The 16070-nt window shown below is 40.6% G+C and overlaps 2 protein-coding genes across 3 annotated transcripts in view; both read right to left on the reverse strand.

Moving 5' to 3' along the window:
• Positions 1-1201: 1201 nt before the first annotated feature.
• On the reverse strand, positions 1202-7723 carry LOC111657828 (pannexin-3). Of its 2 annotated transcripts, XM_023410152.2 has the most exons (6): positions 7668-7723; positions 7167-7359; positions 4199-4341; positions 3606-3820; positions 2315-3066; positions 1202-1913 (listed from the first exon to the last, which is right to left on the reverse strand). In XM_023410152.2, exons 2-6 carry the CDS (start codon positions 7348-7350, stop codon positions 1855-1857), a joined length of 1353 nt encoding a protein of 450 aa, XP_023265920.1. In that variant the 5' UTR covers positions 7351-7359; positions 7668-7723; the 3' UTR covers positions 1202-1854. The 2 variants fall into 2 exon arrangements, with proteins under 2 accessions (XP_023265920.1, XP_023265918.1); XM_023410150.2 differs by lacking the exon at positions 1202-1913 and having other exon boundaries at positions 2078-3066.
• A 3162-nt stretch (positions 7724-10885) lies between these two features.
• Positions 10886-16070, reverse strand: part of LOC111657837 (pbx/knotted 1 homeobox 2) — an 86899-nt gene continuing 81714 nt past the window's right edge. Inside the window, exons 11-12 of the mRNA XM_023410159.2 lie at positions 15584-15762; positions 10886-14686 (exon numbers count right to left, since the gene is read on the reverse strand). Of these exons, the coding sequence (XP_023265927.1) occupies positions 14442-14686; positions 15584-15762 (424 nt within the window). The 3' untranslated portion in view covers positions 10886-14441. The remainder of the gene's footprint in view (positions 14687-15583; positions 15763-16070) is intronic.

Here is a 16070-nt window from a genome sequence, read left to right on the forward strand (position 1 = left end):
AATGCTGGCAGTCTGATTTCATTATGACTCAATGATGCCCTCAAGTGGCCTGAGCCAGCCAGCTGCAGCCCAGACAACAACACCATCACAAACAGCACATACTCATGTTTTTGCCTTTGTGTTAAGCTTTAAAGTTTAAGTTTACTCCCATTGAAAATATGTAATTAAGAACATTCATCATCATCACCTGTCTCCCTTCTTACTCTGTGCTGGATGGATTGATTGGAATCTTACATGCATGACTGTTAAAGTTGTGCTGCAGCATGAAAAGCCTAACCATTACTTTGATGTGGAAAATATCTGAAAGCTGAAATGCCTTGACTATAAAGTGTTCCATGCCCCGTGATTTCCTGTTTCGATAATAAAACACAGGTCATTAAGTTTTTTTTTTTTTTGCAGTGAAGTGATAGTCTACAAAACATACACACACATCATTTGTATCTGGACTTCCAAAGGGTTCATTATAAGTCTCAGATAGATCTACATCGCATTCCTGTTGTACACCACTGGCCCTTATTACCCACAAGGAACTTAGCCTGCCTTTGTGCCTTTGACTACATCAAAATAATTGCATGCTTTACTTGCCGCACAGTAGTGATTCTTGGCTCATTCAGTGCAATAGTCACACATGGTGACACAAGTGGAACGTTTGCTTGATTTATATACATATATTGTATATACATATAGTGTATATATTTGCCAAGGCTGGATCATGTAAAGGAGGCATTGTGTCCTATTTATTTCCAGCTAGGCTGCTACTCTGAAGCATAAAGATAATGGCAGATGCCACATGCTCATTGATTGTTTGCTGTATCATCTGGTTCATTAACAGTTAAATTTATATTACAAGCACGTTGACAGCTCACAGTCATCTCTTAGCTGTGTCAAAATACTATAATTTCTAGAGAAATTATAGTATTTCATTCAATAGAATGAGGCATGCCTCATTCTATTGAATTTGATCGTATAGACATTTCCTGCCTGTAAATACAGTATTTTATGTACCTACCTTTTGTAGACAAGCATCTGACATCTCTGCACAGAAGCAGTGCTTAGCCCACTCAGCTCTGTAATTACATGTACTAAAAATAAAAGCACTGAAAAGACGAGTGGCTCTCTGCTATCCTTAAAAGGACAGATCAAAAAATCACCTTGGTATATATAAATTATACATCTGCAGATTTAATGATGAGGGAAGTACTTGTAGCTACACCACGTTTATTTATTTATAATTACATAGAAAACACGTATCATAATTCACACACAGACAAATTTCATTTTATTTGCTGATAAAGTAAATACCAATATAAGGTGGAAAAAGGAAAGAGAGTACATAAATTATAATATTCAGTAATGTGACCTCTTATTAAGTTCATCAAATATAAGTTACAGAGAGGAATCCATAACTGCCACTAAAATGTTTTTCTGTCTCTCAAAAAATGTATACAGTATACAGTATACTGCGTACTGTATCAAAACTCCTATTTCTCACAAATGCACACAGTCACGTCGACATATAGTTGTTAGTAAACATGATTACAACAGCCACTTTCACTTGCAAGCTTCCACCTCTGGTTTCCTGAAAATAAATGGGACCAGACTAAGAGACAGAAGGAAAGTCTGTGGCAGCTACAGATGCACGGCTGCTGAAAATTGACAAATCCATTGACATTTCCAGCCAGAACAATTTTCCCTGTAATTCTAAAAGAGGCTTTTTTTTTTTTTTTTCCTTCAGACCGCAGAAACCCATGATTGGCGTCCACAGTCTTTGTGGGTACAGCACTCTTCAAATTCTACTGTAGAGAATGTCCCAACCCCCCCATTGTTATCACTCTGATTCAGTCCATAGGAGGCCTAGTAATGACTAAAGGGTGCTGTCTCCTTCAACTCATGGTACCCCTGGTGGTTTGGCTCTGTGAAGAGACAGAGAGGTTAGTTAGGGCTGGGAAGTACCACAAATCTATCTCTTCCACATTAGCCAGTGATTTGAAAAGACTCTTTTAGAAATATAGGTGATTCAGTTTGATTTCAAAAAGAAACAACAAAAATAAGACAAGTCAGAAACAATACAAAGAAACAATTTTACCAAACTCTTTTATTTGGATTTACTGCTTACAGTTTCTCAAACTGCTTCCTCAGGTCCACTTGAATATGAAATGATTCTGTGTTCAGTTATATTTAAAGCACTTTGTATTCATTATCCTTTATCTTTAGTCTGGAGGTCACTTAATAATTTTCTGTACATCCCAAATGATGTAGACAAAAATAGCCACTAGTAGAAAGCGTTTAAGTGTGTAGATAAGTGTTACGGTACCCAGACTCATATTCTGCTCCACCAGAGGCCTCTTCTCACTGCAGTTCACCACTCTTCCCTGTGCTGCTCCCAGAATGGTCATGATATCCACTAAGTTGAGCTTCCCTTCCTCCTTGGCCTCCTCCACCTCCTCCGCCAGCTCCATCGCAGCCTCTTCCCGCTCCTCCATCTCTTCTTGGGTCAGCATTGCATTTAAGCCTTGCCCTGCAGTGGTGTTGCCTACCTGTGGCGGCGCCAGCGAGCACAACGCCCTCACGTTTCCGTAGGACTTTAAGTGCGCTACGTTGGCACGCAAGAACAGCAGAAGGACATTGAGGTCATTTAGCGGGCAGCCGAGCCTGCGGCGGTTGAGGAGATCCAGAGCTGGGAGGACATCATAGACGGAGATGAAGGTGGTGTCCCAAACAAAGAGCCGAATCAGGCTGAAAAGAACAATGGGGGCCAACAGGACGTAGATTGCGCCGTTGGCCACGCTTATCACCTGAAACACCAACTGACCAATCATTTTACACTGAACCAGCTCAGGAACCCAGTTCTGATCGCGCAGCATGCCGGTGCGGACAAAGCAGCTGAACTCATCCTGCAGGAAGGCCGAGAGGTGGAAGTAGGCCAGGTAGAGACAGGCAGCGGTCATGAAGGTCAGGAGGAGGAAGCCACGTAAGAAAAGCATGCTAACAAGGAAGTAGGAGTTCTGTTTGCACTGCATGTATCGCTCCAGCAGAGGGTACTCAAAGTATCGCTTCTTCTTTGCCCTGCAATCGGACAAGGAGAGGAAACTCAGCACAATGTTCTCCTTCATGTTCATACGGCTAAACATATTTCAAGCTGGGAACCTCCCAACCCAACACCCAACCACAGCTTTCTACTTTTAGCTACTAGGAGCTGCCCACCACAACACTCACAACAAACCATCCACTGAGACTCTTGGATCTTAAAACCTTGCTCAAGGGTATATCAATGGTAGCTGCTGAGGGAGAGGAAAACATTCCTCTTCAGTTTCCAGAGCCACACTCCCCAGTTTATCGAGAGATTCAAACTGACAGCTTAAGATCACCTCTGTAACCTTTGGGCAATATTTCTCACTGGTGGATCGTTTTTATTTGCTGCTCCAGTGACCCAATTTCTCTATGGGAATCATTAAAGTTTCATTTAACAAAGGCATAATCTTGTCTTACGGCAAATATGCACTCATAAGATTTGGGTATTCAAAATATAAACAAAAAAAAAAAAAAAAAAGGAAAATATATAGTAGCAGTGGATATTCATGCCACGACAGTCACTGGTCTCTCACCTCTGCAGCTCAGCCTGAAATGTGAGCGGGTTCTTAGTGGTCTGGCGCATATCGAGAATGCTCTGGGCCAGTCGGATCGAGCGGTTGTATGACTTATCTAGTTCGTCGATTACGAAGAGCAGGTCTGAGCCCAGTGAGGGCATCACGAGCTGGCGCCAGATCAGAGCTGGCAGGTACATCAGCACCGCCATGGCCAGGAGAGAGTAAGGGAACATCTGGACAGACAATGAGAGAAAAGGATGACAGGGTGGGGAGAGGCAGATGGAGAGGAAGAAAAAAGGCAAAGTAGCAGAGAAGCAGACAAGTCACATAAACAATGGCTTCACAAAGCGGTATTACAAATTCCTGATTTAGAATTACTTTCCTGCTTGTGACTGGGCCTTAAATGTCAACTGCACTGTTTCAGAATACTTCACTAATGGTTGTTGCAACAAATCAGGGACTGTGCTTCTTATTAAAGGTTTATGCTGACATTTTCAACTGAAGTCTTGCAAATCACAATAAGGATAAAAATGTTTCAGCAGTTTGTCTGACAACCACTTACATGTGACAATAACAGGTCAAGAAAGCCTGATCAGAATCTCTCGACTTACTTTGTGAACCCAGAGAGAGCGCTCCTCAAAGTTCCCATCGCTGTCAAATTCGTGATGCATGAGAGAGTCCCAGCAGTATGTGTCAACGTAGCTGGCCTGCTTAATAGTGAAATTGCTGGGAGGGAAACAGCTGATCTGAGGCCCTGCAGAATAAACAAATGTTGATCTGTAACATTATCTGCTCATATAGGGAATTGGTTCCTGCAGCCTCCTTTGATCCTGCTTTATCAATTTGCCTGTAAGCAATCTCTAAGCTCTTGATATCTCTCTCTCTCTCTCACACACACACACACACACACACACACACACACACACAAAAACACATATACTTAAATACACACAGTGCTCAGTACAGGAGGTCCACATCCAGACACGTACATGTGAGCTTCTGCATGCCCTTTTCTTTTCAGTGCTACAGATTTTCACCGGGGAAATCATACGTTTCCAAATGGCAGCCTGGCATTTAAAAACCCTGGGTGGCTCCCTTCCAAAAACTGGCCTCCTCCACCTTATATTTAGTTCACCTTGATATTACCACATATAGTCTGACCACTTGAATGCATGCTCTACACCCATCTGTCATTTCCCAAGGGTTCTCCACCCTTAAACACAGAGCTCGGGAGGAAACACACCAAAGGGTGTGCCCCACCTACAACACAGCCTTACAAGAGAAACATGGAGCTTCTATTTTTTACAAGCACCCTCCACATCTGCCCAGCTGCCTGTAAGTAGAAACATACTGCCACTAATTTACTATCAGGATGGAATTTCGTGTACCAGTCCACCTCATTATAGGCAACTGGTACGTGGCCCAATTATCCTATAGCCATGTATGTGTGTGTGTGTGTGTGTGTGTGTGTTATATGTATTATATTTGTAATCACATATATTGAAAGTTCTGGTTCTGAAATAAATGTAGACCCTTTTATTGGCCAACATAATGAGGCTAATGATGAGGACAGATGGTATATGAATGGACAAGACAGTGATGGTTCATCAACATCCATTATTGGCAGCCACTTAATGAAAGAGTAATGAGTGTTGCAGTATAAAGCTGTCTGTCATGTTCTTTCTGCTCAAAGCCTCACAAACCTCTAAAGGCATTATGGTGGAGCAATTCATATAATTTGCGTTCAATGGAGAAAAACATGTTAATATTAAACAGAAGACTGAAAACAGATGTTTTCATGTGATATATGGGTTACCAGAGAAAATAAGTGCTCTTATGCTCCACATTATAATAACGGGAGCTACACTGGTACTTGCTAAGGTTTAAGTTATGGTGACTGCTGTAGTTGTAATAATAACTGACACCAGCGTATATTCTAATGCAGCTTGCTATGGGAATCTATTTTTCCAGTTTGCTTGTGAGAGCGTGTGTGGGCGCATGCGTTAACAAGTCACCCTAAATAAAAACGACAGCACATGCCTTCTCATGAAATCTCATAAAACCGTCTCCCCCTCAGCTCCCAACCCCTGTGAGCCATTTGGCAAAGCAAGGGGCGCCTAAATTTCTGCCACTGCTCCTATCTCCCACTCCCACTCCCCAATTAACTCTGGCAGATCATCCCCACATTTCTTGCTTTGTACAAGAATTCTTGGCTGAGAGTCCAGGTGCAAGTAAACCAGACTCCCAGACAGCAGCGCAATCAAGCACTGTTGTGAAACTGACAACCCGGCAGATAGGCAGCCAAGATCCATCAGTCGAGCCGCTCAGCACCATGTCATGTTCGACGCCCCCCACCCCCCCTCTGGTTAATCAACATATCCTCTCATTTGACTGAAATAGAGGGGAGCCGCCACAGAAGAACTTCGGCTTGTAATTACAGTGTGCCAGCGTTAGTGAACGCTGCTCTCAATCATCCCCCGCGGCAATTAGCATCAGGAGCATAAGGCTGATTGCAGACCAGCTCTGGAGAGATGATGTTTAGTTTAAAGTCAAGCGAGTCAGCCTCCTCAGCAGCAGACTCTGACTGCTGAGGACTTGCCACGTATCCTTTGGTTGTCAGATGTACTTTTTGTGTTATTTATGTGGCCGTGGACTGACAGGCTGTGGGCTTGTCTCATGTGAAAATACACCAAACCAATCCATTCAAAACATGTTATTTTCTGCTGGTTCTAAATCAGTTCAAGAAGTAAAATGAACAGCAAAACAGTCAATAAACTACTGATTGGAGTTTGAAGCCCATTGTGATTTTGTGTTTTTAGTGACATTGCGTTGTCATATCATTATTGCTATTCTGGTTTCTGTTGTGGTGAGGCGTTCATAATGGAGCCAGCAGTCAATGTCTCCCTTCCTTTTATGATAGGTGCTGTTCAAGTGTTTTCTTCCTCTTGCTTCACAGCAGCCTAAATTTGTCGAGGAAAGTGCCGTGTAATTATGGCTCTCATTGTTATTGCTCTTAATAATTAGTTTCCTCAAGTTGGAATCGTAAGGGATGAGATGTTTCTGAGTGCAAAGATAAAAACCTGCTGTGAAAGAGCGAATATATGCACACTTGTCAGAACTTTTAACAAAACACATTAGGCTCAACAGCTAAACTTCCACTTTTACCTTCAATAGCTTTGGAGTTTTTACAGTTTTTCTTCTTTTATTACATGAAAACTTTGAATTGTTTTTAGACCTTTGTTTTAATTTTAAATCAGCTAGCATTGACCTCAGGAATAATAAGTATGTTTACATTAGTATGTATGATATTCCTCCTCATCACAAGTTGAACTAAGTGCAGTTTAGCCAGTACATAGTGAGCAATTCAAGGACAAACAGGGCATAATTACTATACAGAGGGCACTGCATAACAGTGTCACTGAAACGTGGAGTAAGCATCGAAAGCATGGACAAGCATGGAATAAAAAACAAGCGCTCATGAATACAGGATGTAATTAGGGGCAACAGCAAATGGAAAACCAAACAAAGGTCCTAACATAGTTTTTTAAAAACAGTGGATGGAGACAGAGAGTTGCTCACCCAGGGAGATCTCGCGGGCAAACGCCATGCACACCAGCAGCAGTGGAAGCCCGACAGACACAAATTTGATGACCTTGTCCAGAGGAAGCTCCAGCTCCAGGTGGTTGATCCGGTTTATCCCGGGGCCGTCCTGCAGCAGGGCATCAGATAGCATGGCCTTGGCCGCCGCCTGGGCGATGGACATTTTGAACACCTACCCCGATGATAAGAAAAAGGTTTATTTTTTGACACAGTCAAGTAGAAATAGAAGATACCGTGTGTTCTCGGCGCTGTAAGTACAAATCACACTCGTGACCTTTGTCACATATCACTGCTCGCCTTTCTCTATCTTATCTTCCCTGTCAGTCTTCGCTACATGTGATATAATAAAGCAGAAATGCCTACAAATCTACAGTAATAGAAGAAAACCTCTAGACTGGTGACTTGGTGTTCAAATTCAATTATAGGATCCCATGCCAGGTAAATATTTTCAACACATGATGAAAGCTATAACCGCCTTACCTTAAGTCTTCCAGCTTTCTCTAGTGACAAAATTATACAATATGTTCCAGATCTAAAAAGTTCCTGTAAAGGCCTGCACAGTATTGGAAAGCTCCTTAAGTATTCAGGGAGGACCTGGGTAAATGAGAGGTTGGATCTGGGCTGGACCAGGCCGGGCCGGGTCTGGCTCTAATTACAGAGAAGACATCTGGGATCATGTCGCCCAGATGGCACTGACTGCAGCAGACCTCCATTAACCAACATTAGGCCATACAGTTTTGGGTGTGTATATACATGTGTGTGTTTTCTCTCTGGTATATCCATGCTGCTGTGAAGCACAGTGGCTGTGGCCCACTTCAAACAAGTGAACCATTGCCAGTGGCTTTTTCAGCCTCTGTCATTCTGAGACTATTTTTACTTCACTGGGAGCTGCTGCTAAATACTGTACTGTACGGCATGTTTCTGACCCTGGTGTCTGAGAGAAAAAGTCCCATTTGACTGAATCAATCTGACATACAGGAGTGAATGCGAAGAGCTGCACTGTGCTCGTTCGGATTTTAGAAACATTCAGCTTTGTATTGTTTTGTTTTTTCGCCTGTGCGTTGAATCCAATGTTATTATATTTAATGGTATAAATAAGAAGTGCTGCAGTATGTCTGCAAGTTTATCAGCGTTAATGATGGTTTGTTCGGTCCGATCACACAAACATGTTTTCATCAGGAAAGTAAAAGAATTTGTTTGTTCAAATACTTTAAAAATCTCCAGTTTAAATTTTCATGACCAACAATCTTTGCCCTCTCTCACAATCACAGATAGAAGTAGCATGACATTGTCTTAACACTGCAAAACCTCTATTGGGAGGAGATGATGGAGGGTGATTGGCCAGAGAAAACAATCCCCTCCTATCAGCTGTTACTGGTTACCGGTTCTAGACTGCTATGACTGGGCGGGCATTAAGAGATGTTGACTGGTCACTAACTGCCAGACGTCAAGACACACTATTGGGATAATCTATGAATGTTTCTTTAGGACTGTAAGCTATAACATGCATTATTTTATATTGTCTAAAACTAATACATAAGTCCATAATGTATTTAGTTTTATACCAACTTCCACCCCACCCCCCACCCCCCTCATAAGAGGACAACTTTATTTATATCTAAATATCTATTCTTACGTGGACTGGTAAATGAAAAAAATATTAGATCTGCCTTAATCCGGTATATTTTTCTAGTCTACTAATGAATTTTCTATTCAAATGAGATGCTACAATGTAATTGGCAATGTGAGTCTTAGATTTTATGGTCATTATCAGCCACTGCTGCAACCGCAAGTGCTGTCTGGGTGTTGCAGTGCTTGTGCATCTGGGTCGGGATCGATGGTCAGGTGGAGTAGTAGTACCGTGAGACAGAGCCCTCTTCTGTTGACCATGGCCCCGCAATAGTGGCGTTGCAAGATTTAGCAACCAGAAACCAGTGCATGGTGACAGAGAGCGAGAGAGACACAGAGAGAGCGAGAGAGATTGAGAGAGAGAGAGAACCGCTGAAAACTTTTTTTTTTTGTCTTTGTTACTACTGCTACTACGTGGTGTAAAACTGCTAGCCAACACTAATACACAAGCAGCTAACTAGCTAACCGATACGTCTACAAGGTGACTGCAAATGATTGACAATAAATTATCCCCAAAATCACAATTTGCAAGTAGCCAAATGAATCTGTCAGATCTAGAGATCAAATCTAACGGATTAATTAAAACTAAAACCAGGCTGTTCTCATCAGAGTCAAGTCACTGAGGGTGACAGCACAGAGCATAAGAGACTGAATTATGAGGAAGTAAAATTATAGCAAAGTAACTGCTCTTCCCGCTGTATCCAGTTTTGATATTGCCAGACCAACCAATCAGATACAAATACACTTTGATGATTTGAATGTGGCATGTTTATGATTAGTCAATTCGACATGAAGAAATAAAATATTTTTCAGTTATTTCTTTAATCAGGGGATGAAGCGGGACAATTTGATGGGGCAGTCGGAGCATTTGTTGGGGCATTATACCCCCCGTGCCCATGCCCAGACCAAGGCCTGTAATGTCAACCATGACTGTGATAATGTTAATCACATGTGTGTTCTTCCTAAACAATTCAACCTCAGTTTCATGAATCTACAAAACATTGTCCGAGTGGTGTGAAAATACTCTTTGGCAAACTTCAGGTGAAGTGATGTTTTTGTGTTTTTTGTTGGAGAGCAGCAGCTTCCATGATTTCTGTATGATATACTTATGAACCGTATGAACCACTGTTAACCAGCTCCAGTGATTCCTTTAAGCCTTTAGCTTTTACTCCGAGGTTCTTTGTTACCTCATTGATCATTCTCTGTGTGTAGTTGGAGTCATCTTAGCTGGACGCCCACCTCTAGGGAGAGTAGCCACAACTAAAACTAAATCATCTCCATGTTCAGACGGCTTGTCTGACTGTGGACTGATGGAGATCCAAACTCTTTGAGATGACTTTGTAACCCTTTCAGCTTCATGCAAATCAATAGTTCTTGATTGTAACTCCTTTGAGATCTTTTTTTGAAAGGCATGGTTCAGCAAACCGCAAACTTTTTATTTACTTTACTTTAAGTGTTTTTTATAAGTCAAAGTGTCTCTAACCTAAAACTCCAATCTGGATTTACTGACTGGACTCCAGGTTTGACAAATTGACATATTGAGATGAAAAGAATCACTGCAGGTGACTATCCTTGCATTATAAAGTATTGTATTCATTGAACCTTTAACCCTGTTGGCCTGTAGTGAATTACAGTATACAGTAACAACCAGACTCTGTATTAATTAAAAAGATACAATGGTAAATGATTTATGACCAGTCTTCCTGCTGTAGCGGATGCCATCTCTAAATTAAAACGCCTACCTTAGCTACTATAAGGGCAGATTATTACATTTACATTTTATCCCACTGCCTCTCCAACTGGTGTTTTACTGGGGCCCATCTGACCTGCCGTACAGAGAGTCCTGTGTGGAATAATTATAGAAGAAATGTTGGGATGTCCATTGACAAGTTTTTTTTATTAGACCACTTTTGTAAATATGGGTGATTTCCCTTCCAAGTATAAGAACTTCTGATCCGTGCCTAATCACCTACGCCTAACATATCATTTTGAAACCCTGCATGGCCACGGCAATTCAAATTCCTCCTACCAGAAAAAAAGTGGCTGAAGCAGGAGAAAAATAGCAGAAGTACATGGTAACAGATATTTAATAAGTGTTTCTGCAGTTAAAGTTTGACCTTTTTAAGAGGAGGGAGGGGGGAGAAAACAATGCAAGGATGCAATTACATACAAGCGAACAAGCCGTGTGAAAACAATACAATGTGGCTTGTGCAGCAAACACCCACAACAGTGATTAACATTTGTTCTGAGGGAGCAGAATCCACATTTGAAAAAAAAGTTGAAACCCCGTGGTCAAAGGCTCTGTTGGGTTCTTTTGTGGTAGTCGGCTGATAAAGGTGGGAGAGCATTCGGGTGGGCGTCCTTCAGCGAGTTAAATCACAGGATAGAGCGATAACCAGTGGGTGGTAGGCTACGCATGTGACAGGAAAATGTGGGGCGTTAAACCAATATTTAGACTGCTAACTCTGTAATCTGGAAACATGTTACAATGAAGCAGGGCCCTGCGAGGGTTTCACAAGTGTCTCACACACACACACACACACACACACACACACTGAAGTCTTGCTCTGTTGAGATACTGGCTTAGTGTGTGTGGCAAAGAAAACTGCTTGTGTTAATTGTTTTGTGTTTGGTGCTTTCTTCTCTAAATATTCTCATGAATCAAACTGCCTACTTGCTGTCTGTGGATTTATGGCACTAGATCAGTGGCTCCCAACCGGTGGGCCGGGACCCACAGGTGAGGCCGTGAAGGTAACGAAAGTGGGCAGACAAAACCATACAGTTTTGATAAAAAAGATGTAGGCTGTATATACAGTATATAGCCTATATTTTATTCTATCACTCAGAAAACTGTCAGCTAATCGGAAGAGAGGCTCAGAGAATCACAAAATATACACACATTTATCTTCTTATGGATATCAACATGTCAAATCATATACTCAAATCATGTCAATCGTATATATAATGGATATAAAATATTTTCTGGTGTTTGGTGGTGATTTGACATGTCGATATCCATAAGAAGATAAATAGGTGTATTTTTTTTTACATGACAGGCTCTGAGCCTCTCTTCCGATTGGCTGACAGTTTTCTGAGTAATAGAATAAAATATAACAGATTTCAGGTAAATACTCAGAGAATCCAAATCCTGCAAGGTTGGATGGTGGGTCCAGGTGGGCCGTGCTGACAGTGCTGACCGCTTTGTTGTGACATCACAAAGTTACAGAAGTCGCGACAGCTTGTTTTAAGGCTTAATTTCTGAATACAGGCTGTGCACATTTCTCTGTGGACTGAGCGCTTGATACTTTCACAGTATTAATATAGACCCTAGACCTGCTTTTTAATAATGACATGGAGAGCTCACTTTATATAATATGGGGCCTTTAAATGTTTAAATGTGTTACAATTTTATCTTTAAAAACATTAAAATTGATTAAAAACATCCTTTCGTTGTTTTTCTATCTTCTTGTATAAAGGCCTATCACTGTGGTAAACCAATGATAGGAACTTTTATATTGCCGGGCCACATCTTACTTGTTTGCTATCTCAGTCTGATTGTTTAGATTACATTCATGACAAAAACTGGACTATTGAAATGGTTAGGAAGAATTAAAAGGACAGAGAGTCAAGAGACTAAGTTGGATGTGGGCTGCCAACATTTTTGAGATTTTCAAGTGAAACGGTTGGGAAACCGCTGCCCTAGATGTTTGCTCAGCCTAAACATATGCAGAACTTTCAGATCACCAAGTCAAAATCAGTACCTTTATATGTTTAATTATTAAAATTGGTCTATTGAAACACAATAGATTATGACAACAAAGTGTACAAATGAAATAGAAATATTTCCTATTGTCTGTCACTTGCTCTGGAAGATCCATTTAAAAAAAAAAAAAAGCAATTGAGAAAAGAATATTAATGAGCAACATACTTCACAATGAACAATCAGAACATTCAATATAACATGTTTTTCTTTTTCTAGACGTCTTCACATTAGAAACGAGTGACTCCATTTGTGTGTTTTAGTACAAAACAGCTGAAATTGTTTCACAGTTTCTTCAAAATCCTTCACATAAAATTGAAAGAGATGTTACTACTGAGTTTTTTTTTTTTGTTTGTTTTTTTTTTTTCATTTCTCTTTCTCTCGTTTTTCCTCAAAATTGTCTTCTTCCTTGAAAAAGTTTGTCAGTAAATGACACCGGCCTCTGTCGGTTAGGGATTCCAAAGTCGCTGGCCATCTTTTGTGTGTGATCTCTCCTGATGCTGAGATGTGGGTGAAGACAGTCTGTGGCGACTGGCAGGGGCTTGTCATGCTCTTATTTTGTGACAGAATCGCCCGAGAGTCGCAAAAATACACAAGCAATTCTAAGAGTTGATGGTTGAAGTCAAGTATGTGCACGGCCCATGGGCTTTTTCAACAGTCAAACCTACTAGTATATGTGGAAGCAGCTGTCGTCGTTATGTTGTTCAGTTAGCTACCCTCTGAGGCCACACACAAAAAAAAAAAAAACTAAACAAAACAAAAAACAGAATAAATATGCAAACCTTCAACACCAGAATGCAAACAAATGAAAAATCCAATATACATACTATATGTGCAGTCAGTATACACTGGTTTACTACAGGTTTCTTTTTTTTTTTTTTTTTTTCTTTTGCTCATGGTAGAAGAAAAAATAAAGATTGTTTCAAAAGTCATGCTGGAACGAGATTTACTGCAGCAGTGAAGTGAAGTGTCTCGCTCATGAGGAAGAAACACATCGTATGAGAGTGTTGCTCAACCTGAGAACATATGAGTCAGCTAAAAGGCGCAAATTATGTCCCAGCAGTGGATGCTGATTTTTTTTTTTGTGCCTCACTTTTATTTTAGGAAACCAAATGACACATTTACTGCAAAGTTAAATTATGAGCCGTCAGTTGAAAATGTTGCACTTTTTGTTCATATAAGAATGAACAGTTTAAAAAAAGCTGCAGCCCTTTTTTGTGACTAACTTCATGCTGGTAAAACATTCTGGACAGATTACATTCAGTTAAGTAGTTGTTTACACATTCAATCAGCAATTATCACTGTGCAAAGATTTTATTTTAGTTTTTTTTTATGCATGTGCAGCTACTTCAGACTCTTCATTCTACTATCCAGCATTTCAATTTTCACTCCACTGTATCCTGAATTCAAAACAGACAGAAAATGTCATTGCTCTCTTTTTTAACCATCACAGTAAAAACGTCTTCAATTTAAAACTGACAGTAATCTATTCAACCTTTAAGTTTCTGTGTCATTTCTTTCCAGAAATAATAGGAGCTAAAAAAAAAAAAAAAAAAGTAAGAAAAAGTGTTACTATCCGAATATTTCTGGAGCTCACTGAATGAGGACATACTGTCATAAAATGGAACAACACATATTCATCATTAAACTAATATTCATTCTCTATAATCATGATTGTGATGGTCATTGTGTCTGATTAGGCTCCGCAGAAGAGTCTCTGATGAACGTTGAGAAAAACCTAATATGCCCTTAAATGCTCCCAAGAGTCACTTTACATTAGAGCCGTCTAGTTGGAGTTTGAATGAGGCCGTATTTAAGTGGACAACTGTGGTCAAAGTTCATATAGTCCTTTCCCCTCTGTTCCACTACTCCAGTTCCTCTCTGTGCTCCATGCTCAGATCTCTCCTTTGCCTCCCCCTGTCGTTTTCCTCATCCACGTCCTCCTCCTCTTCCTCCTCCTCCATTCCTTCCTCCTCTTCTTCCTCCTCCTCCTCTTCCTCGTCCTCTTCGGTGCCGTCCATGGAGTCATCGGCACCCAGCATGGCTTGCTGCATGGCCAGGGTGGCTGAGTCTGAGGACAGTGACTGGAGGCTGTCCATGCTCAGCGGGTCTGAGGGGAAGGCGGGAAAACAGAGGAGGGGTGAGGATGTGGCGCACAATTATAAACTGTTATTATAAACTCAGATTATGCTTGGGAGCTCTCAGTTCTCCTGTTTACATGCAGTCATGATCACACAGCAGTAGTATTGCGGTGCACATGTATCTAAATAAAAACGGGACCACTCTAATTAATTCAGTAAATAATAAATGCTTGTAAAGGCGTGTAAGTTTCTTTGGAGGTCCACATTTATTGATATAATATCATATCAAGATACATAAAGTTGTGTATTTGACATTCCTTCCACTGAATAAACTACTTAACTATGAACTGTGTGCAGTTTATTATTACCTAGAAGCCGAGCTTTTATTAAGAGTTTAACACAAATATGCTCATGAATTGGTTGAGTTAAATTTATGACAGTGAAGTTGTTTGACTTGTAGAAAGCTTTGAGTCTTTACCTGCAACAGCTGCAGTACAGAGGTGGCAGATAGATTGTACATTACACCCAGCAACTAAAATCTATAATGTTCTCTGAGCTTTGACATGAAAAACTAGACAGTTGCCATGGGTGACAGTATTTATCATTATTTCTTTTTCTATCTGCAGAGAGAGATTTTTTTCCACACAGTCTTAAATACATGCTCAGATCCAACTTATGATTCCTGAGGGACAAATGCCTCTTTTTTAAAAATAATATTATACTCTTTGTTCGTGACTTTGCTTTCACGTCCTCTCACATAAAAAGCAAAGATGATTCAACAGTGTCACCTAGTGGTTAAGATTTGAACACACAAGATTCAATTCTTAAAAACCTTTCATTCATGTGTTATGTACAATTTAGGGGGAAAAAAAAAACCTCTGGATATGTTTGTGTTTAATTGTTTGGAAGGTTTAGTGTTGACGTACTGTCTGAGTTGTTTCCTGTTTGAGATCTGTGCGTCTGCAGAACTCCAGCCACGATGGAGTCAGGCCAGAAACGCTGTGTGGGACGGTGCTGGGACTTCATCTTCTTCGCTTTAGGAGCTGGGTCTGGGTTACTGGCATCCAGCATCGGCTGGAGGATACGCCGACGAGCGTTGATAAACCTATGTTATATATTATTATTGATTATTACAGAGTATCATCAGATTATCATTAAAATGCTTTGTGGGTAAAATATGTTGGGAGAACAACAATTTCTATCTTTAAGAAAGCGCACACAGAAATGTTCGGACCAGTGTGAGATACCATCCAAAATTATTCACCAAGGAGGTTGCTTTTGATTTCCTAATAGAATATTGAACAGTCATGTGACTTATAGATCGTCACAGCTACAATGCTTTTTAGTTCACAAAACAACACTATCATCAAAACCTGTTCCTTGAAAACAAACAAGTAGGGAAGCACAATTTGT

This window comes from Seriola lalandi, unplaced genomic scaffold (genome assembly GCF_002814215.2).
Source record: "Seriola lalandi dorsalis isolate HSWRI2012SDOR001 ecotype SW California unplaced genomic scaffold, Sedor1 jcf7180002054415, whole genome shotgun sequence".
NCBI lineage: Eukaryota > Metazoa > Chordata > Actinopteri > Carangiformes > Carangidae > Seriola > Seriola lalandi.